Genomic DNA, 27,561 nt, shown 5'->3' with positions numbered 1-27,561 from the left:
TACATTGAAAGAACCAAGGAACTCAGGAAGTCGAAACAGCTGTTTGTGTCCTTTGCTACTAGTTTCATGGGTAGGCCAGTGAATAAGAGCACCATCGCTAGATGGATTGCCCTCACTATTCAATTCTGCCACAAACAGGCTGGACAGGAGCTAGCGGAGGGGCCTTAGGCTCACTCCACAAGGAAGAAGAGGGCCACCGTTGCCTTCCTGGCAAACACGCCCATCCAGGACATATGTCTGGCGGCAACTTGGGCATCTGTGCACACGTTCACAAAACACTACTGCGTGGACATTCAGATGAACAAGGAAGCACAGGTTGGACAGAAGGTGCTTCAACACATTTTCAACGACCAACGCTCATCTACCACCCAGCCGCCACAAAATTTGGAAAACCGCTACAAAGTCTATGCACAGCATAGTGAATCCAGAAAGATTCACGCTGCAAAACGAATAGTTTCTTACCTGTCGGTGTAGTTTTGCAGCTTGAAGATCTTTCTGGATTCACTAGTGAACCCACCCACCTCCGCCAGGAAGATGAGGCTGGAGGAAGAGGGGGTAAAATGGAAAAGATCAGAAGGAATGAAAACTTACAGAAAGATGGACAAGAAGAATTAATCAATCGCCTAGGGTTAAAAAAAAAAAAAAAAAAAGGGAAAAAAGAACCCGAAGATGGCGCCCCAAAGGTGGGACTTCCGCAGGAAGCACGACGACGTCACGGGAGGTGCACCAAATGGTGCGTCGTCGCCGCCCACCTGGGCTACAAAAAAAAAAAAAACACAAAGAAGAAAAGACTACGAATCCGGACCCAACCACAAGATCGCGCAATAATGCACAGCATAGTGAATCCAGAAAGATCTTCAAGCTGCAAAACTACACCGACGGGTAAGAAACTATTCGTTCTCCAAGTGTTCTGAGTCCAAGCGACATCTGTCTCCTTCCCACTCTGAGGTTCCCGACCGGGACGGGTCAAGGAGCCGTTCCCGTGGGCGTTGCGCAAATCTCATCGTTGGGGACCAAAGTCACGGCGGCCTTTGGCCTCACTGCGTCGCGACGTAGTCTCTGCGGGCCTCTCCCGTTCCTTAGTGGAGGACGTTGCTCAAGGGTCGATCCAGCACCTCCCTCCGTATCCTGGAGCCAGAGCGACTATGACTTAAATCAGTGGTTCCCAAACGTTTTCCACCCACGGCTCCCTTGACCTATTGGCCATTGCTCGTGGCTCCCCACTGTTACTTTTTCTGGCGTGTGGGGTGGATGTAAGGCCGGCCTCAGAAGTACTTGCATTTTTCTCCCAGAAAATAATAGGGATGATGTTGATGAAGGTATTATAATTAGGGCTCCTGGTTTTATGGTATTTATTTTTTTGACATTTCCGTCTGTATTTATCCATATTTATTTTTTGCTAATTTTGTCTGTATTTATCCATATTTAGTTTGGGCTTTGTGGAAAACAAGCTGAAATTAGTATATTTCCACATTTATATAATCAATAAATATGCACTCATGCTTGAATGTCTGCCAGATTTCAATGCTTTGACACCCACAGAAGATACATCAATACCCTTCTATGAAAATATGCAAATTTTTCTCAACCTTGTGCATATCTACTGCTGTTAAAGCCCCTTTACTAAAATTCCTTTCTGTTTTTTAACCCCCTTAACTACCAATCCACACAGCTATTGGCCATGGCAGACAGTATTTAGAACTACTCAAAAAGCAACCAAATTTCCGTTAATGTCCACATTTTAAAATAAATACAGACCAGAAAATAAATGTTTTGTCTGTGTTTATCTGCAAAAATCAGTAAGAACGGAAAACAGGGAGCCTTAATTATAATCATATATGCAGGGTGTTTCATATTACTAAGGCGGCGCCTCTAATAAAATATTCCTAGTTACACTTCTTTGCCCATGCCTTTTTTTAGATTACCCTCTCAAACATTATCCCACTTACAGTGCTAGATGGCACCCCTATTCATGTAGGCCCCCTTGCTAAAGTGTTTCTGCGCTTGAAGAATATTTGCATGCACTTCCAATTCTACCCATGTCATAAGTGCCAACACACCTGTCACAGCCGGGTGACTCACAATTTTAAAACCAGCTTTATTTTTGATGTCTCCTCCGTAAAATTGCCTCCAAATCAATGCAAGTAAAATAAATTCCTCCTATTTATTTATTTATTTAAATCTCCCTTTCTTGCTTCCAAATGTTGGCATACGTATATGGTGTTTTATTTCACTGTGTTTAATGAGAGAGCAGGCCTGTCTGGAAATGTGTGTACTGAATGACATTTGTACTTGAAATATAGGTACTTCCAGCACACATGTCAATACTTGATAATGCTTAAGGGGCGATTACGATGGCGTTCAGAAAGGCTCCGAACGGGGTTTGAAGTTTCTGAATCCGATTCTGACCGAATCGGATACATTTCCGAGCGACCAATTACGATGCAAGGAAATCCTTCGGTCTGTCGGATTCGGTTCCGATCAGCATTTGGAGAGCTGGAGTCATTCGGAGCTGAATCCTACAGCTCTATGGATACGGTTTCCGACCGAGTGATTACGATGTCCGATTCTGACAGCCGTTACAAATCTGTCTACCCAACACAAAATGACTGTCTGAATCTGACTTTGGTGGGCCCGTAGCAGGCCCCCCTTCACCTGTAGGCCTCCTGTGTGGGTACCTAAGGGACCCTTCTTGTGGTGCCCACCACAGGGTGAAAGGTTTTTCCCAGCAACCCCTTTTTTCAGTGGGAGCCTGTGTTCTCGTTCGGAACACAGGCTCCTATTGAAGTCAATAAGAGTCCAACCGAAAAATGTTCAGAAGCATCGTAATCGGTTGGTCGGACTCGCAGGACCCGATTCGGTCGGAAATTAATCCAGAACCAATTCTGACCGACATCTTAATCGATCCCATAGTGTGTTAATAGACAGGACAACTGTACTTTACTGATAACGTGCATTGGTATAAATTGCATTTGGAAAAAACAAAACTATTAACAAGTCTAACAAAATAAATCCGGCGTCTTCCACTTACTTTGGGTATCCAGTGAAATATGGAAGTCCTCTCCTTCGACATGCCATCAATTAAGCACTACATTTACAGCTTTAGGCAAGTCCTTTACAAATCATCAACATCATGCGTTTAAGTCTAATTAGTTTGACTGAAGCCAATTACAACTTCCTTCTGTAACTTTGTCATCTGATCCCTTAGTGGAGCTTCTTCATCAGGGTGCGATAGGTGTTGAGCCCTTACTGCCTTTGGAGAATCTCTGCATGATGTTTTGCTTGGAACTTTGACAAGGCCAGTGACCAGGATCTCTGTTGATCGTGCCATTTCCCTTCGTCCTTCTCTGGATGACCCTGTTTATTTTTCTCGATACCCTACCGCTAGGGTGCTCGTGGTGCAAGCTGCTACCGAATCCAGATGGTTTGATTTATGTGGCTGAAATCAGTTTTTTTTTTTTTCAGCTCTTTCGGCCTTGAGGTAGTTAAACAAGTCTTGTGTCTTGGGCAGAGCTTCTTATGCTTTATGGGACTCTGCTGCCCATCTGGTTCCTTCCCTTCTTCAAGGGGTCAGAGTGGAATTCTTTCAATTTGTGCAAGATGGCCATGAAATGGCAAAGTTTGCCATTGTCTGCTATGGACTCCACTAATTCTATTGGTAGAGTGATGGCTAGGTCTGTTGCTCTTCACAGACACACTTGGTTACGGGAGTCTAATTTCCCGGACACTGAGAGAATTTAACGGATATGATTTTTGATGGTGTCTGTTTGACAGCCATGCATATTCTGCGCTACGCCTCATGGCTGGTTGCTTGTAAGATGGCGTAGGTCTTCTTTTTGGGAAGATACTTCATGTCCATATCTATTCATGTTCAGCGTTGTTGGTCTCTCTATTGATAGACTTATTTTGAAGTGTATTTTGCTCTTCCTTTCATTTAGCAGCGGTTGTGGATCTTTAGGTTAAAGACTTTATTCCTGCCTCTTCTATTGTTCAACTTTGTAGTGTTGAAGTATTAAGCACTACTTCTCCCTTACTGTGGAACGTTTGCCTCCAGATTTACCTATTTTGCCCTCCGAATTGTCTTTCTGGCTGCATAGCTATTTTTAGTTTTCCTTGTTACTCTAGCAGTGGTTCCCAAACTGCGCCGTGGCTCCCTGGGGAGCCGTCAAACCTAGCCAGGCGAGCCGTGCACCAAGCACTTTAAAGCATTTAATGTTGAAGGGTCTGTTGGGTTCAGTTAAACTAATAAGTCCTAAATGCATGATGTGGATGATTTGTAAGCGACATGTCGAGGGAGATGACTTCCATATTTCACTGGATACCCATGTTCCAACACTCCCAAAGTAAGTTGAAGATGCCAGATTAATTTTGTTAGACTTGTTATTAGTTAAGTTTTTTTCCAAGTGCAATTTGCACTAGTACAAGTTATCAGGAAAATACAGTTGTCCTGTCTATTAAACACACTAAGGGACCGATTACGATGTCGGTCAGAATTGGTTCTGAATTAATTTCCGACCGAATCTGGTTCTGCGAGTCCGACTGACCAATTACGATGCTTCTGAACATTGTTCGGTCGGACTCGCATTGACTTCAATGGGAGCATGTGTTCCGAACGAGAACACAGGCTCCCATTGAAACAAGCATTGGCATAGCCAATAGGTCTCGCTTTTTGGACCTTTATCAGTATTTAGTTATGCAGTACAATATCCTTGGTGCAACAACATTAATTGTTGCATGGTTAAACACTTATAAGTTCCCAAAGGCGAGACCTATTGGTTATGCCAATGCTTGTTATTAAATGGGACTACGTGGTCTGCCTCCACCAGGCCTGGGGATAAGGAAGAGTGTACCCCTACCCTGCCTCCTAGATATTTTATTCTTTTTATAGGAGAGGGGACTGACTCCCCTACTCCTTAAATGACTGCTGCCACATCGATGTTGATGTGGTAGCAGTCAAACAGATCTTATCTTTTGGATCCACAGATGATCTGCATCCCTATATACACTAATTTTATACCTTAATTTCGAAAAAAAGCACCAAACTGATTTACACCAAATTACACAAGCATTGGAATAGCCAATAGGTCTCTCTTTTGGGATCTTACAAGTATTTAGCTATGCAGCACATTATACTGGGTGCTACACCATTTACTGTTACTTACGTACCAAAACCTTCCTGCTGGACACTAGTATGAAAGTCTAGTAAACAAAAAAAATTGAAAATGTCCATATTAAAAATCGCCAACTGGAACAAATGGAAATGATGACACACCAACAATCAACTTAATTATGCTAGTGAAAACACATCACATTTCCTTTTTCCAGTTAATTATGTGTCCAGAGACCCATTTGGTAGCTAGCAGCAGGTATACCCCAACAGCCTGGTATTTAGTAAATATCAAAGGAATTGCTAGTGGGTTGCCAACTATCAGGGTAACACTGAGATAGAGAATATGCACGGGCACCAAAACAAAAATGCTCCCTATTAGTGATTTAAAGAGCTGAATAAGTGGCTCACATTGCTGCATCTATAAGCTATGCACGTTATCATGCAAAATGAAATAATAGAATACTTGTGCATTGCAGTCAAAGAGTACAGATGTGCAAGTCCGATTCAGAGAATATTAATTCTATATCGTGCATTACAATATCTGATAGACATTACTAGTCGCAGATTCCTTCACGTAGAATTATCCCCAAGCGTGAGACTGGATCCTGAAACTTTTGCCACAGCATCCCTGCGCATCGGCGGGGGGGGGGGGGGGGGGCGACATCACGCGACTCGCCCAGGCGTCGTACGTGACGTCAGCAAGGTCACATAAGAACAGACCCGGCGCGCCTACGACAGTTTTTTCCTTTTCCGCGTGCAACGCGGATTTGTTCCTTGCTGCGGGCCTGTTTCAAGCCCCCCTTTCTTCCATTTTTTTTTTTGGGTGAGAGCAGTGTGCGAATGCCTAGGGCGTTAACTTGCACGTTTTGTGGGCGTCTTATGTCGGCGACGGACCCTCACCTCATTTACATGTGGTGTTTTGGGAAGGATCACGGCACCTCGGATTTTGCGGCGTGCCAAAAGTTGAAGCCGAAGTTGCGGCGGGAGCGCCGCATGAAACTTCTCTCGGCGCGTCTCTCCAGGTCGACGTCCTCCCCTCGGTCTGCATCGGCGGACGGCTTCAGGTCCGGCTGTGGTCGTCGTCCTCGCCTTTCTCCAATGTCACAGGAGCATCGCTCTCCGGTGGGTAAGTGTTGCAGTTCGTCCCCGGGGGCTGGTTCTCGGCCTACCGGGGGTGTGGACTCTCCGCGTGTGACGTGGCCCCGCGTATCGTCCTATCCACCGTTTCCCAGTGTTTGGGCATCGAAAGTCCAGATGGAGACTTAGGTGGCGGCTTTGCAGGCCTCGCTGGCGTCTCCTCCTTCCCCTCCTGGGGCGTTGACAGATCCCTCGCGTCGCGCATGGCCCTCCGCGGCGCCGCCGGTACCTCCGACCCAGACGCATGGCCCTCCACGGCTCCGCAGAGGGGTTGTATGGCGGATTCATCTTCGGACACTCCTTCTCCGGAGGCAGGCTGCATTTTGGTGTCGTCCTCCCCGGAGACTGGTCGCTGTGTGGTGTCTTTCACTGGCGTTGATGGGTGGCTCCCCGCCCTTTCTGCGGCAGGGTTGTCAGAGGAGCGGCAGGTCCCTCATTCTTCTGCACCTCCTGACTTCCAGGTCTAGCCCTTGCCCGCCCCGCTTGGCCTCTGGGACGGCCGCCTTAGTTTGCAGCCGTCTCCCACAGAGGAGTTGCTTTCCCCACCACGGGGCCCTTCGGATTCGGGTGCGGCCTTCACTCACGCGGTGTCCACGGCTGTGGCCATCCTACGCATGGGCGACACGGTGGCTCACTTTCTGGCAGACCATCTGTTGGAGGTCCTCCACCAGGGCTCTGGTGGGAGGGAAATCTTGCTTCTGTAGTAGGGGATCTCTGTTATAGTCATAATCTATGAATAATCCCCGCCCATGTGCGGGGACCCCGGAGCAATCAAAAATATCTCTTAAGCTGTCCCGCATTTGCAAACCTGCAAAGACACTTAAGAGACAGACAAAATAATACAGCCTAATCACAACAAGGCTGCACTGGCCAGTACTTCCTCTGAAGGGAACACAAAAGCCAAATTAAAGTTTAAATGTCATTTTTATTCACAACTGACATCCTCCTTTATTACCACACACTCCCTTCACCAAAATCCCTTTAAACAATAGAGAGGAAGGGGTGGACAGACAAGCCCTATAGGCTGTCATTATGTGTCTGCTAAAGGGATACCGTGCCTTTAAGAAACTCTCCAGAGACCCCCGGTATCCCAGGATGCACAGCCAACACAAGTTACTTTCAGTTCTTTTTTCCGGCTCCTGCTAGCAGGACCCTGGAGCTTGAGCTCTACCCTTTTGGGTGGTTTCTTTGATTAAAATTGGATTTTTTGGATAAATAGTGTTTTCATTCGACGTCTAGAGCCTTTGTCTACTACTGCCTGCAATCTGGAGCAGTTTTGGCCCACTCTTAGCATGGCTTTGTTCGATAACTGCCCTGAGTGTGGGAGGAAAAAGGCCAAGACGGACCCACATGATATTTGTATCCTCTGCTTGTCGCCCTCACATGTCCCAGCTACATGTGCCATCTGTAAAACCTTTTCAAAGAGGACCCTGAGGGACAGGGAGAAGATTCGCCTTCAGGGACAGGAGCAGCAGAGGACCGGTGGGACTTCGGGGCATGGAGGATCTCATTCTCCCTCCTCTGCCCATGCTTCAGCCCCTGGAGGGACCTCCGGGCAGAGCAGGGAGCAGAAACGGCGCCTACCGGCTGGTAGGTCGCGTTCGACGTCGAAGGCGACGACGTCGACGGCGAGGGAGAAGGCACCGGTATGTTCACCATCGATCCAGGGCTCTGGGTCGCGGCAGCCTCGGCGTTCGACGTCGAGAGGGGCCGGCGAGACCCGGGACCGGGTCGCCGTCGCAGGTGTCACGGTCGACAACCCATCGACGTCGTACCGAGCCCCATGGAAGACTTCACTCGCCACCTTCGCCGTCGACCCACGGCTCGACGCTGACTGAGTCGACGCCGAGATCCCGGCGCCCGCCGTCCAGGCGGAGACGATCGCCGTCGAGGCACAGGTCGCCGTCGAGGCACAGGTCGCCGTCGAGGCACAGGTCGCCGTCGAGGCACAGGTCGCCGTCGAGGCACAGGTCGCCGTCGAGGCACAGGTCGCCGTCGAGGCACAAGCGTTCGACGTCGAAGCACCAGAAGTCGACGTCAAGGCAGAAGTCGACGCCGCGGCGACGGAGGTCGAGGCGTGGTTCGACGTCGAGGAGGCGTGGTTCGACGTCGAGGAGGCGTGGTTCGACGTCGAGGAGGCGTGGTTCGACGTCGAGGAGGCGTGGTTCGACGTCGAGGAGGCGTGGTTCGACGTCGAGGAGGCGTGGTTCGACGTCGAGGAGGCGTGGTTCGACGTCGAGGAGGCGTGGTTCGACGTCGAGGAGGCGTGGTTCGACGTCGAGGAGGCGTGGTTCGACGTCGAGGAGGCGTGGTTCGACGTCGAGGAGGCGTGGTTCGACGTCGAGGAGGCGTGGTTCGACGTCGAGGAGGCGTGGTTCGACGTCGAGGAGGCGTGGTTCGACGTCGAGGAGGCGTGGTTCGACGTCGAGGAGGCGTGGTTCGACGTCGAGGAGGCGTGGTTCGACGTCGAGGAGGCGTGGTTCGACGTCGAGGAGGCGTGGTTCGACGTCGAGGAGGCGTGGTTCGACGTCGAGGAGGCGTGGTTCGACGTCGAGGAGGCGTGGTTCGACGTCGAGGAGGCGTGGTTCGACGTCGAGGAGGCGTGGTTCGACGTCACGGACATCGGGGAACACGTCCTCAGTGATTACGATCTCAAGTCGGGGAGACGCGGACGTTCCCCGTCGGTGGCTTCCACGCGGGACAGGCCCGCCAAGAAGAGGAGAGTGGCCGCGAGCCCGGACAGTTCTGGTGCGGACTCTCCTGCTAGGAGTGATGGGGCTTCGGAACATCTGTCCCCGCTGCGTACCCAGCAGCCGCCTCTGCCTCCTGCGCCCGATCTTCCACCGGCTCCTCCACCGGTGCCTGATCTTCCTCCTCCTCCTCCCCCCCCCCCCTCCTCCTCCTCTGCCCGTGCCTCAGCTGCCTACATCTCCACCGCAGCCACCGCCTCCGTCCCCGAGGGTTCCTCACAGGCAGAGATCTCGCTCTTGCCCTCGTAGGCGATCACGGAGTAGGCGCAGATCGTCCACTCGCTCTGGACATGGACGACGGAGGTATCGGTCTTGTTCCAGAGGCTTGAGGGGCACGAACTCTTCTGGGACTGGCACGAACTCTTCTGGGACTGGACGGTTTTCGCCCTCGCTGTCGGAGACGCCTCCTACCCGCGTCTCGCCGGTGGATGACATTGCCACGTTCCAGGAGGTGCTGATGAGAGGGGCGGCGAAGTTGGGGATATCAGTCACTACCCCTATTCCCACTACTTCTGTGATCTTTGAAACTTTGCATAAGGCTCATCTGTCGCGCCCCCTCCTCCCGTTGGTTCCGGGGTTGGAGGAACCTGCAATGGAGGTGTTCTTGACGCCGGCCGTGGTGAAACCGGCGCCCTCGAGACTGCTAAGGAAGTACAGGGCTCCTGACTCGGACCCGGCGTTCCTCAGGGTGGATCCTCCACCGGACTCTGTTATCGTGGCGGCGGCTCGTAAACAACACTCTACGACGCCTTCATCCACGGCTCCGCCGGATAAGGAGAGTCGCAAAATGGACTCCTTGGGGAGGAGGATGTGCTCCACGTCGGCCACTACGATGAAGGCCGCTAGCGCCTCCGCTCTGTTGGGGCGCTATGACAGGTCTCTTTGGGACTCCCTGCAACAGTTCGCTGCCTCCCTGCCTAGAGACAAGAGGGAGGACTTTCAGGAGGTGCTGAACGAGGGCATGATGGTCTCTAATCAGATCATCAGTGCGGCGGGGGATGTGTCGCTGGTGGCGGCCCATGGGTACTGCCACGGCATACACATGAGGAGGCATTCCTGGCTGCGGCTGACCCCTCTCAAGCCTGAAGCACAGCAGAAGATCGCCAATTTACCATTCTCTGGCACGACGCTGTTCGGGTCGCATGCGGATGACGAGATGGCCCGCATGAAGGCTGAGGCGGAAACTCTGAAGGCGGTGGGGCTGGAGAGGCCCAAGGAGCAGAGGAGGTCCTTCCGATCCTCGGGCAGGCGCTACGCCAAGCAGAGAGGTCAAGGGCGTCAGTCGGGCCACCAACAACAGCCCCAGCAACAACAGCAGTTCCCGAGGCAGTCCTTTCAGAAGCGCCAGAGGGGCACAGGACAGCATCAGTCCTCTTCGGGGAACAAAGGCCCGGCCGGGTCGAAGCCCTGAAAAGTTACTTCCCCCTCATCCGTTACCCGCTCCGGTGGGGGGGGGGGGGGGGGGGGGGGGAAGTATTCAACACTACCTGGCAGAGTGGAGGACAATAACGCAGGACAAGTGGGTGCTGAATATTGTTTGCAATGGTTACTGTCTTCGTTTCACCAGCCCGCCTCCACAGATTCCACCAGTGCGCTCCTCCTACATGGTGAGGGAGCTCCAGCGGGAGGCAGACGTTCTGTTAAAAAAGAGGGCGATAGAAGCGGTTCCTTTGCAGCAAAAAGGAAGAGGTCTCTACTCACGGTTCTTTCTCGTAAGAAAAAAGGACAAGAACGAGTTCAGGCCTATTCTAGATCTGCGTCAAGCAAACAAGTGGATCCGCAGAGAAAAGTTCCATATGTTGTCCCTGCATCAGATTTACCCTCAGTTGCATCGAGGAGACTGGCTGTGCGCCATAGATCTGCAGGATGCTTACTTTCATGTGCCGATCGCACCAAAGCATCGCAAGTTCCTGAGGTTTCTGGTAGGCAACAACCATTACCAGTATTCAGTACTCCCGTTTGGCCTGAAGTCTGCACCACGGACGTTCTCCAAGTGCATGGCAGTGGTCGCGGAAGACCAAGGTGTTTGTGTATCCATACCTGGACGATTGGTTGATCAAAGCGTCCACTTACCAGGAAGCCCAGTGCCATTTCAACAAGACAGCTGCCTTGCTGCATCGCCTGGGACTGCACATCAACATGTCGAAGTCAGTGCCGATCCCTGTGCAGTGTCTCCAGTACTTGGGGGCCTCAGTCAATACCTTGAACGCAAGCGTGTGTCCTTCGGAGGAGAGACGCTTATCGATCCGTGGGAAGGCTCGGCATCTCATCTCAGCCCGCTCTCCTACGGTGAGGACGGTGTCTTCCTTACTGGGGTCGATGGCTTCTTGCATCTTTCTCACCCCCAATGCACGTCTGCATATGAGGCCTCTCCAGGAATGTCTGGAGGATCAATGGGACCAGAGGCGGGGGCGTTGGGAGGACAAGATCCAGTTGTCTCAACACGCTCGGCAGTCTCTGAAATGGTGGTGTGCCCCAGAGAATGTCTGCAAGGGGACTCCTTTTCACAAGGATATTCCGGTCCAGACCATAGTGACCGATGCGTCTCTCCAGGGCTGGGGAGCGCATTCGGGCCCTCTTCAGATTCAGGGGATATGGTCGCAGAGGGAGACGACTTACCATATCAACTTTTTGGAACTCCGAGCGGTACCCTTGGCCTTGAAGGCGTTCCATCCCTCCTTCAGGACGAACTCCCTGCTGGTTCAGACGGACAATACTACGACCATGTATTACCTCAACAAGCAGGGGGGCTCACGTTCACGCACACTGTCTCGGGAGGCACAGGCGATCTGGAACTGGCTGGTGGCCAGGAACCTGACGATCACGGCGACCCATCTGCCGGGGGTGCAGAATGCCCAAGCAGACGCGCTCAGCAGGCTCGTTCAAGAGAACCACGAGTGGGTGCTAAACGACGACGTGCTAAGAGACGTCTTCGCAGAGTGGGGCACTCCGGATATAGATCTGTTCGCTACGGCAGAAAACAGCAAATGCCGCGACTTCGCGTCCAGGTACTACCAACCAGGGACGCTGGGGAATGCCCTATGGATCAGCTGGTCCAACAGCTTTCTCTACGCCTTTCCGCCCATTCCCCTGATCCCGGCGGTGCTGATCAAGCTGTCGCAATCCAGAGCCAGAATGATCCTGATTGCTCCGGAGTGGCCGAGGCAATGGTGGTTCACCGACCTTCTTCACCGGTCTGTTCTGCCACACAGACGCCTGCCGTGTCGGCCGGACCTTCTCACGAAGTTCGGAGGACAGATGGTTCACCCCAATCTCTCGTCCTTGAGTTTGGCAGCATGGCTCCTGAGCTAGTACAGTATGGACACTTGAACCTACCTCAGGACTGTATGGAGATCTTGAAAGAGGCGAAGAGACCGTCTACGAGGACTTCCTACGCCTATAAGTGGCAGAGATTCTGCTTATGGTGCAAGGCAAAGGACTTTGACCCTACATCCTGTAAAGAAGATGTTATTTTGCCTTATCTGCTGCAGTTAGCTCAATCTGGGCTTAATTTTCAGTCTATTAAGGTTCATCTCGCAGCTCTGACTGCGTATAGGAAGGGCCCTTCTCAAACCTCATTTTTTCAAATCCCTGTGATTAAGGATTTTTTGGAGGGTTTGCGTAAGGTGTTTCCCCCTGTTAGAAGACCTTCTCCACCATGGGAATTGAATGTGGTGTTATCTAGATTGATGAGGGAGCCTTTTGAGCCTATCCATAAGGCTTCGTTGCAGCATTTGTCTTGGAAGGCTGCCTTCCTTGTGGCCATTACATCGGCCAGGAGGGTGAGTGAGATTCAGGCTCTGTGTTGTCAAGAGCCGTATACTGTTTTCCATGCTTCTAAAGTAGTGATGCGTACCCATCCTAAATTTTTGCCTAAGGTGATATCAGATTTCCATGTAAATCAAATGATAACTTTGCCTACGTTTTTTCAGCATCCCTCCTCTCCGGCGGAGAGGTCTCTGCATTCACTTGATGTACGTAGGGTGCTGAAATTCTACCTGGATAAGACAAAAGATATCCGCAGGTCGGATCAACTGTTTGTTAATTATGGTTCGGTAAGAACTGGTTTAGCTACCTCAAAACAGTCCATTTGCAGATGGATTGTTTCCTGTATTCAGCTTTGTTACCAAAAAGCTAATAAGACTTTGGGGGGTAAGCCTACGGCACATTCGACTAGAGGCAAGGCTGCTACTACAGCTTTGCTTAGGAATTTTCCCATTGCTGACATTTGTAAGGCTGCCACCTGGAAGTCGGTCCATACGTTTACGAAGCATTACTGCCTGGATTCTGATGCTAGGGCAGATGCGCAGGTTGGACAGGCTTCGTTGAGGAATTTGTTTGCACAGTGATTTGTTGGTGGTTGGGCTTACTCCACCGCTGCTTGTTGGTTGGGATGGGCTTGCCATTCTATTAATAGATTATGACTATACACAGAGATCCCCTACTACAGAAGGAGTAGTTTCTTACCTGTAACTCCAGTTCTGTAGTAGGGGAATCTCTGTTATAGTCATAAGCGACCCTCCCTCCTCCCCGGTGGAGTAACCTGATAGTATCAGGCCTGTTGTTATACACCTTCAAAAAGAACTGAAAGTAACTTGTGTTGGCTGTGCATCCTGGGATACCGGGGGTCTCTGGAGAGTTTCTTAAAGGCACGGTATCCCTTTAGCAGACACATAATGACAGCCTATAGGGCTTGTCTGTCCACCCCTTCCTCTCTATTGTTTAAAGGGATTTTGGTGAAGGGAGTGTGTGGTAATAAAGGAGGATGTCAGTTGTGAATAAAAATGACATTTAAACTTTATTTTGGCTTTTGTGTTCCCTTCAGAGGAAGTACTGGCCAGTGCAGCCTTGTTGTGATTAGGCTGTATTATTTTGTCTGTCTCTTGAGTGTCTTTGCAGGTTTGCAAATGCGGGTCAGCTTAAGAGATATTTTTGATTACTCCGGGGTCCCCGCACATGGGCGGGGATTATTCATAGATTATGACTATAACAGAGATACCCCTACTACAGAACTGGAGTTACAGGTAAGAAACTACTCCTTCCCTTTGAAGGTTCGCTACTTTCTGCCTCGACAGGGGCTTGGAGGCGTCCTGTCTCCGGGGACCCGGTGCCTCCGCATCTTCTGCATCGTCACCTTCCGACGCTGCATGACCCTGCGTGCCTGTCCGTTCACCCCTCAGCCGCCAGTCCCCTTCTGCGTACTGCTTTTCCCTCCCTACCGCCCCTGTTGGCTCCGCCATCCAGGGAGGGCCCGCTGGCTGGACACTTGGGGACGCAACATTTTCGCCTCGACCAGCGAAGCCCTGCGGGCCCTTAACACCTTGTGTGTGCTGGCTAGGGCCTCCTCCTGTTTGTGGGCCTAGGCTGAGTCTCTGGGGTCTGCAGCGTCCCAGGAGTCTGCTCAGGTGGATTTGACGCACCATGCGTTGGATGGCCGGGAGCTGGCGGCGTTTATTTTTTGCTCTAGACGTCTGAGGTGCTGGGCCGGGCCATGGCTTCCTCAGTCGGTCTCCGTCGCCATGCTTGGTTTCAGGACGGCGTCTTCCCCGAAAATATTTGGGAGAGAGTCATTGATCTCCTATTTGATGGCAGTCTGTTATTCCATGCCCCGGCCGACTCTGCCATCCAGAGCCTCTTGGCAGGGCTCCGTCGTCCTCCTCCTCCTCCTCCTCCTCCATCCCCTCCTCAGTGACTTCTGAGTTAGGGTTGCCTTTGGTTCTTCATAGGCCGGCGGTGGTGGTTGTGGAGTATGTTTTTCTGTCAGATTACGTTCTTCCTTGGGACTTTGGCATTGTTGGCTGCTGGACAGCCCCTTGTTGCTGTTGTTGAGTGAGAGTTCTGCAGGAGTTGTTGCGCAGACTTGGCCCTGAGATTGGGCCGTCTGCTTTGCTTGGGCTGCTGTCAAGCCTGTTGCGGGGATGTTTTTTTCCCCATGGTTCTTTTGTTACCTCCTCTGCTGCGGAAACTCTTCCAAAGAGGGTTCCCCTATATTGGTAATTCACGCGCCCTATGTGGGGCTATGGTAGCTGTCATATGGCTTATGCTCTGCTGGAGGGTTCTGGTCACCTTCGGGTACCTGTTCTCCTTGGTGTTTCCGTAGGTTGCTTTGCTCCCTGAGGTCGTGTGCGTGGCCACTCGTGGTGGTGGTCCGGGCCTCTCCTCTCCCTGCTTCCGTTCTGCGGTCTGGGATGTCCCTTACTAGGCCTTGCCTACTTGGTCTTCCTGGGGCCTTGAGCTGTTCTTCTTGCTTCTGGCCCTGACTGCTGGCATTGTTCTGGCTGACAGGCTGCTCTCCATCTGGAGTGGGCTCGCCTTCGTCTCCTTAGTTTCCTTGGGCTCTCTAGGCTGCTTCTTCCTGTCTTGGCATTCGACGGAAGCTGTGCTGTCTTGTGGGGGAGTGTAGTGCTTCGGCCTCTCAGCCCTTGCCCTTGGTTCCTCTGCTGTGGGTGTGCGAGCCTCTTCAGCCTTCTTTCCCTCCTACGTCCCCCTGGGGTCAGTGAGGTTCTGCTTGTGGGGCTTCCCTTGGCCTGACAGGGGCGAGGTTCTACCTAGTCCACAGATCTGGTCCCCTGTGGGGCACTCTGCTCTGCATTGGCTGGTGGGGTCCTTCCGCAGACCCTCCTTCCCGGGGGTATTGCTAGGGTATCTATTCTACGTGAAGGAATCTGCGGCTAGTAGTCTCTATCAGATGTACGAGTTACTTACCTTCGGTAATGATGTATCTGGTAGAGACGATTCTAGCCGCAGATTCCTTCATGGCTCCGCCCTTCCTCCCCTATTCTGCGAGGACCCTTGGGTTGGTCTTTGGTACTCGCCTTCCGGTGGGGGCTGTGTCACCTGCGAGTGCCTTCCTTGCTCTTGACGGGTGGCTCCAGCTAGGGGCGGTTCCTTCCTCCCTTGATTCTTAGGAGGATGGGGTTTCAGTGCGCTGGTACTCTGCTGCCTTGGCTTCTCCAGAATTTTGGGGGAGGGGGGTTTGCTTCTATCCTTGTCCTCCCTTCCTTCCTTTGCTGTCCTCTGGTTTGAGGGTCCATGTCTTGCCCTTGTCCTCATGGGTGGTTTCCCTCTAGGTTGGGGTGGCTTGGTGGTTGTTGTCCCTGTCCGTTTTGGGACTAGTCCCCTTCCTTGCTCAGGGTGAGGGGGATGGGATTCTTCCGTGTGCCATGACTTATGCCTGTTCTTCCCTTCGGGGCACAGGGATGGGAGGTTGTCTATGTGCGGGGCGGGACTTATGTGACCTCGCTGACGTCTCATACGACGCCTGGTTTCCGGATCCAGTCTCACGCCTGGGGATAATTCTACGTGAAGGAATCTGCGGCTAGAATCTTCTCTACCAGATGCATCGTTACCGAAGGTAAGTAACTTGTACATTTTAACTTGCTCCCACTGGAAACTTGCTCTGCCCAATAAAGGTTTGTGTGAACATATTCCCCCATGTCTCATTAAAACTGTCACACACTGTTGTACCAAAATACATTTAAGCCTTCTCTATTTATGTACATGAGGACATACACTGCTCATGTGCGTACTTCTATTAGGTGAACCTTGGTTCATTACCATTAAAGAGAGGCATAATAGACTTGCATTGTCTGTCTGACATTACTGCACACTGCCTATGCTAATTGCAAAACCTATTTTGTTTGTTTAAGGCTCATACCTCCTGTACTCTGCATTTTAGTACTTGCGGTTTTGCTGTTTTCAGTATCTGTATGGATTTAAATATAAAAAAGCTATGTTATTACAAGCCTTAAAATAGCAAATGTGTCACAAATTGTTGCTTAAGTGAGGATGGAGGGGCAGGAGATTGACTAGTTAAGTGGTGAATTATTACACCAGTCTTGTCGCACTCACACTTCCCAGTTTTCAGTACAGCCATCATGGTGCTGTGGAGTTCTTAATGACAAACTCCCAGCACCATATACTCTTAATAACAGTACTGCACTTACAATGTCTAAGAATTGGCTTAGACAATGTAGGAGTGCGGGACTCGTGTAGGGGTACAGGGCTAGTGCACCCAGCTAGAGGGGTGGTTGACCTATGCCAGGGCAGTGTTGCAGGCATGGCACGCAGGGATGTGTGCCATGTCGACTCTATACTTTGTTCTGCACCAAAACACACAGCCTGCTTAGGCTGTGTGTGTGTGTGTGTGTGTGTGTGTGTGTGTGTGTGTGTGTGTGTGTGTGTGTCCCCTATAAGGGTGGCTCAATAAGTGCTGAGCCCTTAGAGGTCTTCCTTGGCCACAGTGCCCTTGTTACCTATGGTACCATTTACAAGGGACTGACCTGTGGCCAAAGAGAGCCAGTTGGGTTTTGTCTTGATGCAGTTTTAGGGAAAGAACATAGGCCCTGGGTACCCGATTCGCAGGAGCCCAGGGCACACTCCGTCAAAGTACATCAGCAGTTTAACAAAAGGTGGGGGCAACCATGCAAAAAGAGGGCACTTTCTTACATGAAGACATATCTGCATGAGCAGATATTTATATGTGCTGATCAGCTCTATTGCTGCCAGTACAAGTGAACAGGGAAGCCATTTTAAGTACATGTGCTGGGCACTGGTGAAAAAGAGTTCTCCAGTTACATGACTTCACTGAAAATAGGGATGTTTGATATCAAACATCTCGTATAAAAACACCCACATTGATGCCAGTGTTGGATTTATTAATACATGCACACATTGGGCACCTTAGAGGTGCCCCTGAAAACCTACCAGATGGAGGATCAGATGACCGTGCCCTGGAAATGACCAGTAGGGACTATCGGCAGATGGAGGGAGAATAATGGGAGCCTCTTAGACACTTCCCCCCTTAAATACAAAAACCGGACCTTACCTAGACCATAATGGCAAGTGTCCGTTTGGGGAAACTGCTGATATGTTAAAATGTGAGGCCTTGGGGAGGTCCTGCATGTGCTCATGCTCAAAATTCTCAACTGAAGCTTATCCAAAGGTCATCTTGAACTTGTGAGAAAGTGCCATCTACCTTGCATGGTATGCCCCCACTTTTTGCTGAATTGCTGAATGTACTTTGACTGAGTGTGCCCTGGACTCCTGCCAATCGGGTGCCCAGGGCCTATGTTCCTTACCTAAACAAAAACCTCTAATCCAAATTGGCAAACCCTGGCCACATGTCAGACCCTGGTAAGTGGTACCCTAGGTACCCAGGGCCTTGTGACCTTGGAAGGCCTCTAAGGGCTGCAGTACTCATTGTGCCACCCTTAGAGGCCCTGCACCCTAACACTCACACACTGCCCTGGCAGGCTGAGTGTCTGGGTACAAGACAAAACAGAGAGACGACATGGCACACATCCCTGTGTGCCATGCCCACAACCTACACTGTCCTGGCATACATCAGCCACCCCTCTAGCTGGGTGCCCTCTGCCAGTGGTGTGGGCACAGAGGCAGGAGCCCTGTGCCCCTACAGTACCCAGGTCCATTCCTGGGCCCTGTAAGTGCAGTGCTGCCATTTAAGAGTACATGGTGCTGGAAGCTTGTCAAACACAAACTCCACAGCACCATAATGGCAGCACTGAAGACTGAGAAGTTTGGTATCAAACTGCTCAGCACATTAAATCCACACTGATGCCAGTGTGGGATTTAATGTACCAAGCACCACAAAGGGCATCTTAGAGAGGCCCCCTGAAACCTAACCTACAATCCACGTCTGTTCTGAGGCTGCCTAGGCTGCCACACAACAAACATGTTGCTGGACCCCTGGGTAGGAGAGCCTCTGCACTCCTGGGTCTGCAACAATGCACATCCTGGGCGAGGTGCTAAATCTCCTCCCCCAGAATGGGCAGGGGAAGCTTCAAAGGCATCATGCCGCCTCTGTGAGCTTCCCCAGGCCACTGCTACTCCCCACTCTGGCGGGAAGCTTGGCCGCAAACCCCAAATAAGGACAAGGGATGTGCCAGCCTGCCAACCCCACCCCTCAGGTGGGGAGGCGAGGTGAAGCACATCCCGGGCTCTCGCCCTCTTGAAGATGGGGAGCCCTACCCAATCAGGATTAGGCTACTGCCCCCTCCCACAGGAGAGAGGCAGGATAGGGGGTGTACCCACCCCAGGACAGGGACCCATTGGTCCCTGCCCTTCACCTACCTGTAACGCCCCTAAATCTAGTATTTAGGGGCACCCTGAACCTTCCTTCCCCAGATTCCAAAATCCGAAGAAGAGCTAGAAGAAAGAAGACCTGCCCTGCAGCTGCTAAGAAGAGGAAGACACCAACTGCTTTGGCCCCAGCCCTACCGGCCTGTCGACCCTCGAACCTGCTCCAACCCGGCATCTCTTGTGGCCAGCAACCTCACAAACCCCGGAGGACCTGACTACCTTTTGACTCTAAACCCCTGGGACTCCCAAGAGTAGATGCTCTACTCAAATTCTACTTCTAATCCCTGGCAGCAGCCCTGAACCGCGAACCCAGCACACTCTGCTCCAGCCAAGCCTGGCCTGTGCTGGAGTGAACAAAGACCATGGACGACCCCACGGCGACTGTGACCCCGAGTCCGGCACCCAAGGACCTCCCTCGACACTCCGGAAGAAGCCTGCAGCCTCAGAACAAGGTGCCCCTCTCCCCCCCCCCCCCCCCCCCCCCCCCACCGCGATTGTTGGGACCTAACGTCCTTGGGGTAGCCTGGCTCAGGCAGAAAGGCTTTTACTCCAGAACTGCATGTCGTGCTTGCATCACACCCAACTCGCACTCTAGTGTTACACCACTTAAAAATGACGCTACACCGAATAATCATAAAGGTTAAGAAAAAGGTTTTATCTTCCCTTCTCAAACGTAGTTAATCAGTCTTTATCCATCACATTTCAAGATCAAACATTTCATTGTATTCAAATCGACAGTACCATTCCTTTCTTTACTTCAGTGTAGCAGTTCCTTAAACACCCCCTGATGTTTCAATCCCGCGCCTTGACTCTGGTGCGCCAATTTAAATCTTCAGACAGCGCTCCACATAACATTTACATATTACTAGATTTCAGATGGTCATTTATTCTACACGATGCTCTTCTGACAGATGGTTTCCCTAACCGCTATACTTCCTGAGTCTTATGCTGTCGTGAATAATCAATCTTTTACATTTAGGTGTTAAGTTGGAGATTTACACCGCTGCTGGCAATCAATCGGTTACATCTAGGCAGTTTACATGTAGTTTACTTTATCACTAGAAATTAATCCATTACATTTAAGCATTACACATGAACTTTTGCTGTCACTGGAAATTAATCTGCTACTCCCAGCGCTATGCTTGAGATTCTTACTACGTAGACTTCAGTCACACGTGTGGTTATGTCCATGTGCCGGTGTTTATAACTTAGAACCTGGCTTCCCAAGGGACCAGCAATCGGGTCTAACAGGTCATCATCGGGCCTTCAATGCGTACTCTCCTGTACCTTCTCCCCCCTACTATAATGCCCAGCTTACTGTTTACACTTGGTGGCCTCCTCACGGCAAGTTCGGCGCAGCCTGGAGATGCGTTCCCTCTTCTTGCGGAACGGGGCTCACCTGCTGGCAAGGGAGATCTCTTTAAGGGGGAGGGGGGCGAAAACAGGGCACACCCACCGACCACCTCCCCCAAGGGCTTCCCTGTTGACGTCTCCTCAGCTGGCGGAAGCCTCGCTCTTCCGTTTCTTCGCAGCCGCTGATCCCACTCCTTAGCGGACACCCGGGGGACCCACAGCACTGGTGCAGAGTCGTCCCTGGACCCTACTCAGACCTCGCAGGCCAGACGCTGTCTCGACCAACTCCGCGTCGGCGAGGAGATGCGCCCGCAGCCGCCAGAAGCAGCGCGGCTTGCGGGGGCGCGGCCTCCAACCTCTGCCGGCAACAGTGGGGCGGCGCTTCTGCGACTGCCCCTCACACGTGATACCAGGAAGGCTGCTTCAAGGCGTGTCACGTCCCTCTCTTCCTGGATGCAATTCTCACCCCTTTCAGATGCGTCGCCTGCTCGCAAGCCAACACAAAGGAGTCCCGTCTCTTCCCACAGACCTCTCGGTGACAACAGGCAACTTCCTGGCGATAATAGACTACCTCCTGACCTCCGGGTTGGGGCGGTGAGGGTTCCAGGTAGGGACTCGTGGACAGGGGGGGGGCTGAAATTAAGGGTGTATGGTTCACTCCGGAGCAGACGAGTAAGCCAGCCAATCTCTTGTTTCTTGGGCATGGACACCTTCCCTTCAGTCAGGATTGGTGGACAGTCGTTGGGCCCGGTTTGATTCAAAATCCCAGGCAACAACAGGGATGAGGGATATGTAGTCCCAGACGGTGATTCTTCACCTGGTCCTCCTTCAGGGATACTGACTACACAGAGGCGCCCAAGGTAAAATTGACCTCCAGAGTCAGTGGCTGTGATCAGGGACAGGTCGAGGGTGGTATCCGCTGATGAGGGAAGTTTTGCAGAGCCTAAGACCTGTCAATTCCCTCTCTAGCGCAGCTACCTCCCCACTCAGGTGCCTTACTCCTGACTACCTCACAGCTCATCTACCTTCTGAAATGGCCGATCCCTCCCCCCCCCCCCCCCCCCTCACCTCACCTCTATTTATAACCTGGGGCCTGACTGACTAGAGTGGTCCAGAAGGTTCCGAAACCCCTCATGGCAGTCTATGGCCCAGGTTCTGAGGCGACAGTTGGGACCACCATTTTGTGAAACCACTCTCCCCCTTCCTCCATTTTTAGTGAAGCACCTTGCGCCTCTCCCTCAGATAGTGAGAAAGGGACGCCCAGAGCCTCTACACCAAAAAGAAGTTAGTGGACAGAAAAAAAATGAGGGGGGTAAAGGGGGAAAAAATAAAATGAGGAGGGAACAGCCAAAGGCTGGCAGGTCTAACAGCGATCAACAGAGGGTAAGATTTCCCGACACCAAAAGGCACCCCGCGGCTCCCTGTGCCCAATCCCGGGGTACCTACCTATCCTCCAACTACCCAACTTACCTCTCGAAGTGGTGGTGGCACCTGAAGAATCTTCGTCCCCGAGCTTGCAGTCTTTTTCTAAACGGGAGACTCCCATTTAAATCAATTGAGCTCCCGAAGGCTCAAAAGCACCCTGCACCCAGCCGCCAGAGTGGCCCTGGCAGTGCAACCTCTACACCTATCTACTTCCCCACTTCCCCTGAGTAAGTGACCAGGAGCCCAACTCCCACAGCCACGCGTCCTGCTAGTCAGCAGCCACCAACCAAGGCCCCCCTACCTCTCCTGGGATAACATTGGGCCTAACTCTCTCTGCACCCGGCCGCCCTTGTGCCGCTGAGGGTGAACCAACTGTACCTACCTGACCCTGGGAGACCCCCGAGTCTATGCCCAGAACCTTAACTCTGCCAGTCGAGTACCTACCTTTAAACCGATAACTAAATTTTCTCCATAGGGTAACATTGACTGGCTTTTCCTGAAATTTCTTCTAAGTGTGGACTTTTCAAAACTTAAAATATTCACCAAAAATCAGCAGAGTAACAAACAAAAATACTCACCTGCTCTTAGGAGAGCTCCCAGTGCTGGATCTTGGTGCCCAGCACTGACTTTTCTTCCATAGGAAATCATTGACTGTTTTCTGTGAAATTTCTACTAAGTGTCAACTTTTAAAATAGCAAAATATTGTCTAAAAATCATCACAGTAATTAAGTCTACTTTTATCACTTGATTCCAAGTACTGACCCAGAACTGAATCTAGGATCCAGTCCTGGAATTCCAAAAGTAATCCTAAAAGTAATCTGTGGCAAATAACTTGAAACCTCCATTGAACTCAATGCATTATTGTGTTGCCTATTGCAACCACTTGTAACTGTCTACAAAAGTCAATTGCATATTGTATTGCAAAATTATTTATATAAAGCATCTCATTCTGAGAAAGTATATTGTAATGCCTATTGTGGGTTCTAAAATAAAACAAGCATATATTTTTTTTATATATAAACCATTGGCCTAGAGTTCAGTTATTGAGTGTGTGAGACCATTTGCTGGCTGAGTGTGTGCAACAAATGCTTTACACTGTCCTCTGATACTGCCTTACTGCTCGACCAAGCTACCACTTTAGAGGGTAAGGTTGTATCTAACTTTAGCATCTGCCAAACCTCTGGGGACTGTGGACTCTGTACACCCTGTACCTAGTTGGGAACAGTATATACAGAGCCACTTTCTCATAGAACTCTCCTCTGTTTGGCAAAGTTAGTCAATTAATGTAGAAGAAGGTGAATGATGGGTAAGGATTACAAAAGTAACCACTCAGACTAGTTGTTCATTTAACAGTGAATGAATTCATTTACAGTGAATTTTTGTTGTTTACCTAGTGCTTGAATGTATAATAAATACTGATGAAAACAAGCAACTAATGTCTACATGAATTGAGAACTAAAACTATAGAAGGGTATCTATACATTTGTGGAGTGTAGTGTATTTACATTTGATAGTTTACAAGTCTTTATTTTATTTTTCAGATTCATCTTTCACGGATCAAACCACCCTGGGTGGTTAACGGTCAGCCAGCATACAAGATTTGTTCCCAGGATATCCCAAGTTTTGAGTCTCCCAGGCGGGGCAGGTCTGGGTTCAGGAACAATGCCAACATTAAGACCCGTGTTCTTCGTGCCCGTGCCCAGAGAGAGGCTGCTCGCACTGCCATCGGTGGTGGTGGTGGTGGGCCAGGAGGGGGCAGAGGGCCTGACGAAGGAGGGGGAGGGAGAGAGGCCAGTTACTACACAAGGGCATCAAAGCGAACTTGTAGAAATCGGACGTCAAATACTCAACGAACACAACTATTCTTGTCCAGTAGGCTAGATGTAAATAATATTGATACTCTTAAGCCAGTTGCTATCGGATCATCAGCCAATGAATATCTCAAATGTTGTTCAGAGCAAGAATTTAACTTGTCGCTTAAACAGGACTCTGACGTTTCAAATATTAATTCTGAATCCCTTCTTGACTTCAAAATCGACCTAGGTTTACATGCTATGACTGTCAGCAATCAGCTGGGTGCTCCATCCTCTGAAGGATCACTTCAAAATACCAAAGTTTCTCCTCCAGTTATTGGCATCCAGGACACAGCTTTGTATTCTCGGAGCAGCAGCTTGAAAGCTGATTGCAATCTTCACTCTAACTCTCAGGAGACGGAACTGAAAAGAGTATCTGTAGAAACTGAAAACCTCCACAGTGTATTAAAGGGTCCTGCATTTACTATTGAGAATGTCCAAAATGCTTCAGAGCACTTGAAAAAGACCCACACTTTTGGTGTGGCCAGTTCTTGCTCCAGCTCGAAATTGGCTACTAGCAACTCACCATCTGCTATTAAAGAATGTGAGGAACCATTGAACAGAATAAGACTTAATGAAACTGGGCAAAATGCTGCGTTGTGTCTGAATGTTGCTAAAGGGGTCAGTGGCGGAGTGACCATGAATGAAATAAAGACTAAAATTGAAACATTTCCTGACTTTGACTCCATCATGGCTGAAGTGTCGTGTGACATTCATGACAGGGAGGGGATCGATGAAACCACAATAGTAGAATCTCTGTCCCTCCATGTCACGCTGGAAGGTCTTGGTGATCAAGAAGTTGCGTTGGAAGATCTGAGGAAGAAATGTCAAGAAATAAAAAAACGGGTTATTAGCAGCGTGGAAAGTATATCCTGGTGTCAACGGGAAAGCTCATTTGAGCCCACTTCTAAATGTGAAACCGATCTCTTGAAGGCAGGCACAGAAAATGAATCCTCTCAACAGAGTGGTGGAGAAGATGCATTGGATGTAAGTGTGTGTAAAGTAAATGAGCTTGTAAAAACATTCCGAGAGGAAGATCCGTCTTGTTCCACGTACTGTTCTCAAAAAGAAGCATTTGAAAGTGGGTCTAAGCCTCTGAATTTGATGATAAATGCTTCTGGCGCTTGTAGTTCTTTGAGCTCTACTTTTCTTACCACTTCAGAGAGCCAGGGACAGTCTTCAAATGTGAACCCTATGTCATCAATTAATGACACTAATCCATTAATGGTACAATTGTTGCAGAACAGTTCTATGACAAATGCCTTGTCCACAGCTCAGCCTGATAGGGAGCTAAAAAAAGAGTTGTCCTTTCCTTTTGCTGCACCTCCATTTAGCAGCTCTGGTCCAAATTTCTTGAGGGCTGTGAATGAAGAAGCTGCCAGTTTGTTCCCTAGACAGGAAGAGCTTAAGAACCAGCCTACTCCACAAAATGGTATTCAGTTTGTGTCTGGGAATCTCTCGCAGGAACTCCTAAAGGGTGTGAGTGAACAGGGTCTCCCAGAAAACCTGTCCTTAACAGCAGCAATATCCCCCTGTAACCCTAAAAGTCAGGAAATCCCTCTTGCTTTCATAGAACACCCCCCAGCACTGTCCCGTGATGTGATTAAAAAGGAAAGCCATGTTTGTGCTCACCAAACCGGTGCCCCTAGTCGTCTTACCTCCAGTACTGATTTTTTTCCAGGTGCAGTCTCTGATGATGAAAGTTACCCAGATGTTCAAGATGTAAACCTCTTAGACTCTCGATTACCAGGTAATGTATCCACATCAGAGGGTCTTCTAAGAGCTTCACGGACAATACAGGCAAATGTTGTATGTGCTCGTGGGCATGGGTTTCTGCATGGTGGTACCCAAGTAGGTGCACAGGAAGATTGGTTACCAGAGGACTATCAGCATGACTTTGTTAGTATGAAAAACAATCTGCCAATACTTTCTAGCTCCCTCAGGGAAAGTGTTCAGACCAAGATGGAGAATCCCATCTCTCCAGTTGAACTGAAAGATTTTCAAGGTGCTCCACTGGTAATTGACCTAGCAGACATTGGCTTTCCCAGAGGCTCTGTGAAATGCAGCCAGCATACCCTAGAACCTTCATCGCTGCCCTCACAGCTGAACATCAAAAAATCATTTTATGGGAAGCTGTTGAAGTTGAATAGGGGTGTATGTCACTGTGCTGCTGCCAGTGGTCTCGTCCCACGATTTAGCAAAAACTTTGCCTTGCAGCTTTCCAATCAGCCAGATTCATTTACTGCTTCTCTTTCGGTTCAAATGTTTGCACAGAGTGCTGGTGTTGAACAGATATCGCTGCATTGTTCCTGTCGCCTTAAAGCCATGATTATGTGTAAAGGATGTGGGGCATTCTGCCATGATGACTGTATAGGTCCATCAAAGCTCTGCGTACTTTGCCTTGTGGTCAGATAATAAAAAATGACCATAGGATTTGGCATATTTTAGCGTGTATTTTGATAAACTGGGGACCTGCTCACAGAAATTGTGTTATGGGAGTGACAATAATACACTTGCTTTGGTGAGTCTACTTCCCACAAAACTAGTTATAAGCTTATGTTGCTAAACAAAGTTGCACTCCAGTAATTTTCATGCCACAGAGAGGCTTGGAGAGATTGAGTAGCTGGATGTTGCTGTGCACGTAGGTTTGTGCCCATGTTGTTAAGGCATTACCTGCCCTCTACGTTATTGGCCATCAAAGGATGTGCTCTTTTCTTCAGGGCTTTTGACAGTTCTCAGCCATAAATCTGCAATCAAGATTGTTGTGTTTGTATCCATACCTCTTGAGCTGTATAATATGAACCTACTTTAACGTTTTAGTTTAGGGTGTTGGAATACTGAGAATGGTGTTAAGAAAAATTCACTACGTTTTTAACCAGTATTCTAATTTCTATTGTTGTATCAGTGACATGCCAGCTCCATGTAGCATAAGGCAACAGGGAACAATCCTGAAACTACTTTCAGGAGCAAAGGAGACTTACGAAAGGAGTTAAGTTATCTGATAATTGGTTTGTATGGGTAACCAATGTTCTGTGGGTTGATTAGCATTGTACTGAGTTGGTGCCCTAACATTTGAAGCTACTCTCCTACTGAGGGTAGCCACAGCAAAGAATGATTATGTTTTTTTGTAGCTAATTTACTTTTTATGTAACATATGGGGCTTGCCTGTGCCACATGATCCAGCACTGTCTGCCCCCAAGAGCCTCCCTGCTTGCCAAAGAACATAAGAGATTTGGTGGCAGTTATAAAGGGGGATGTTGAAGGGGGTAGGCTATGCAGGCATTGCCTCCCTGGCCATACAGTTCTGGGGGGGGCTATTTTGTGAGAAAGATGCATATGTGGGGGAGGGGTAACTTGCAAGCAGGACTCGTTCAGGTTCCTTATCCAGGGTGTACAAAGTGAAATTTTTGGCTGCTGTTAAAACCCCCTGCATCTCCAGTATTTTATCATTGTATTTATGTTGCATACAGTATTGGAAAATTCTATAAATGTATGGTATGTACAGAGAACATAAAGTTCTGCTACTCATTCTTTATTGACCCTTGTCGTTTCTGTACATGGAAAAACAGCTTAATTATCTTGCTTGTGACAAAGCAAAAGTCCTGAATGTTAAGATCTACAATAGGCTCTTGTTCTTTACCAAGGAGTTATTGCTGCAGTTGTTCTCCTGGTTTGGTGGGTGATGGTATGCAGCCTTTTCGTATACATTTTGTTTCTTCCCTTTTCTTTAGACTAACCTTCAGGTTCTTTGTGAGAGTTTGGAATTTTGTGCCCTTCACAGTTTTTGGGCTTCAAGCCCTGTTGAGGGTGCCTGACTACATGTTTATATATC

The 27,561-nt window shown here is 49.8% G+C and overlaps 1 protein-coding gene across 4 annotated transcripts in view; it reads left to right on the top strand.

Moving 5' to 3' along the window:
* Positions 1-27,262, top strand: part of ASXL1 (ASXL transcriptional regulator 1) — a 136,795-nt gene extending 109,533 nt beyond the window's left edge. For 3 of the 4 annotated variants that reach the window (XM_085619490.1, XM_085619489.1, XM_085619491.1), the window contains one exon: positions 23,418-27,262. In XM_085619490.1, the coding sequence (XP_085475616.1) occupies positions 23,418-26,144 (2,727 nt within the window). In that variant the 3' untranslated portion in view covers positions 26,145-27,262. The remainder of the gene's footprint in view (positions 1-23,417) is intronic. The other variant, XM_085619493.1, reaches the window with a different exon arrangement.
* The last annotated feature ends 299 nt before the right edge of the window (positions 27,263-27,561 follow it).

The sequence above is a fragment of the Triturus cristatus genome, chromosome 7 (genome assembly GCF_964204655.1).
Source record: "Triturus cristatus chromosome 7, aTriCri1.1, whole genome shotgun sequence".
In the NCBI taxonomy this organism is placed as follows: domain Eukaryota; kingdom Metazoa; phylum Chordata; class Amphibia; order Caudata; family Salamandridae; genus Triturus; species Triturus cristatus.
The sequence above is the reverse complement of the archived record's forward strand: the minus strand, read 5'-3'. Positions and strand labels throughout refer to the sequence as shown.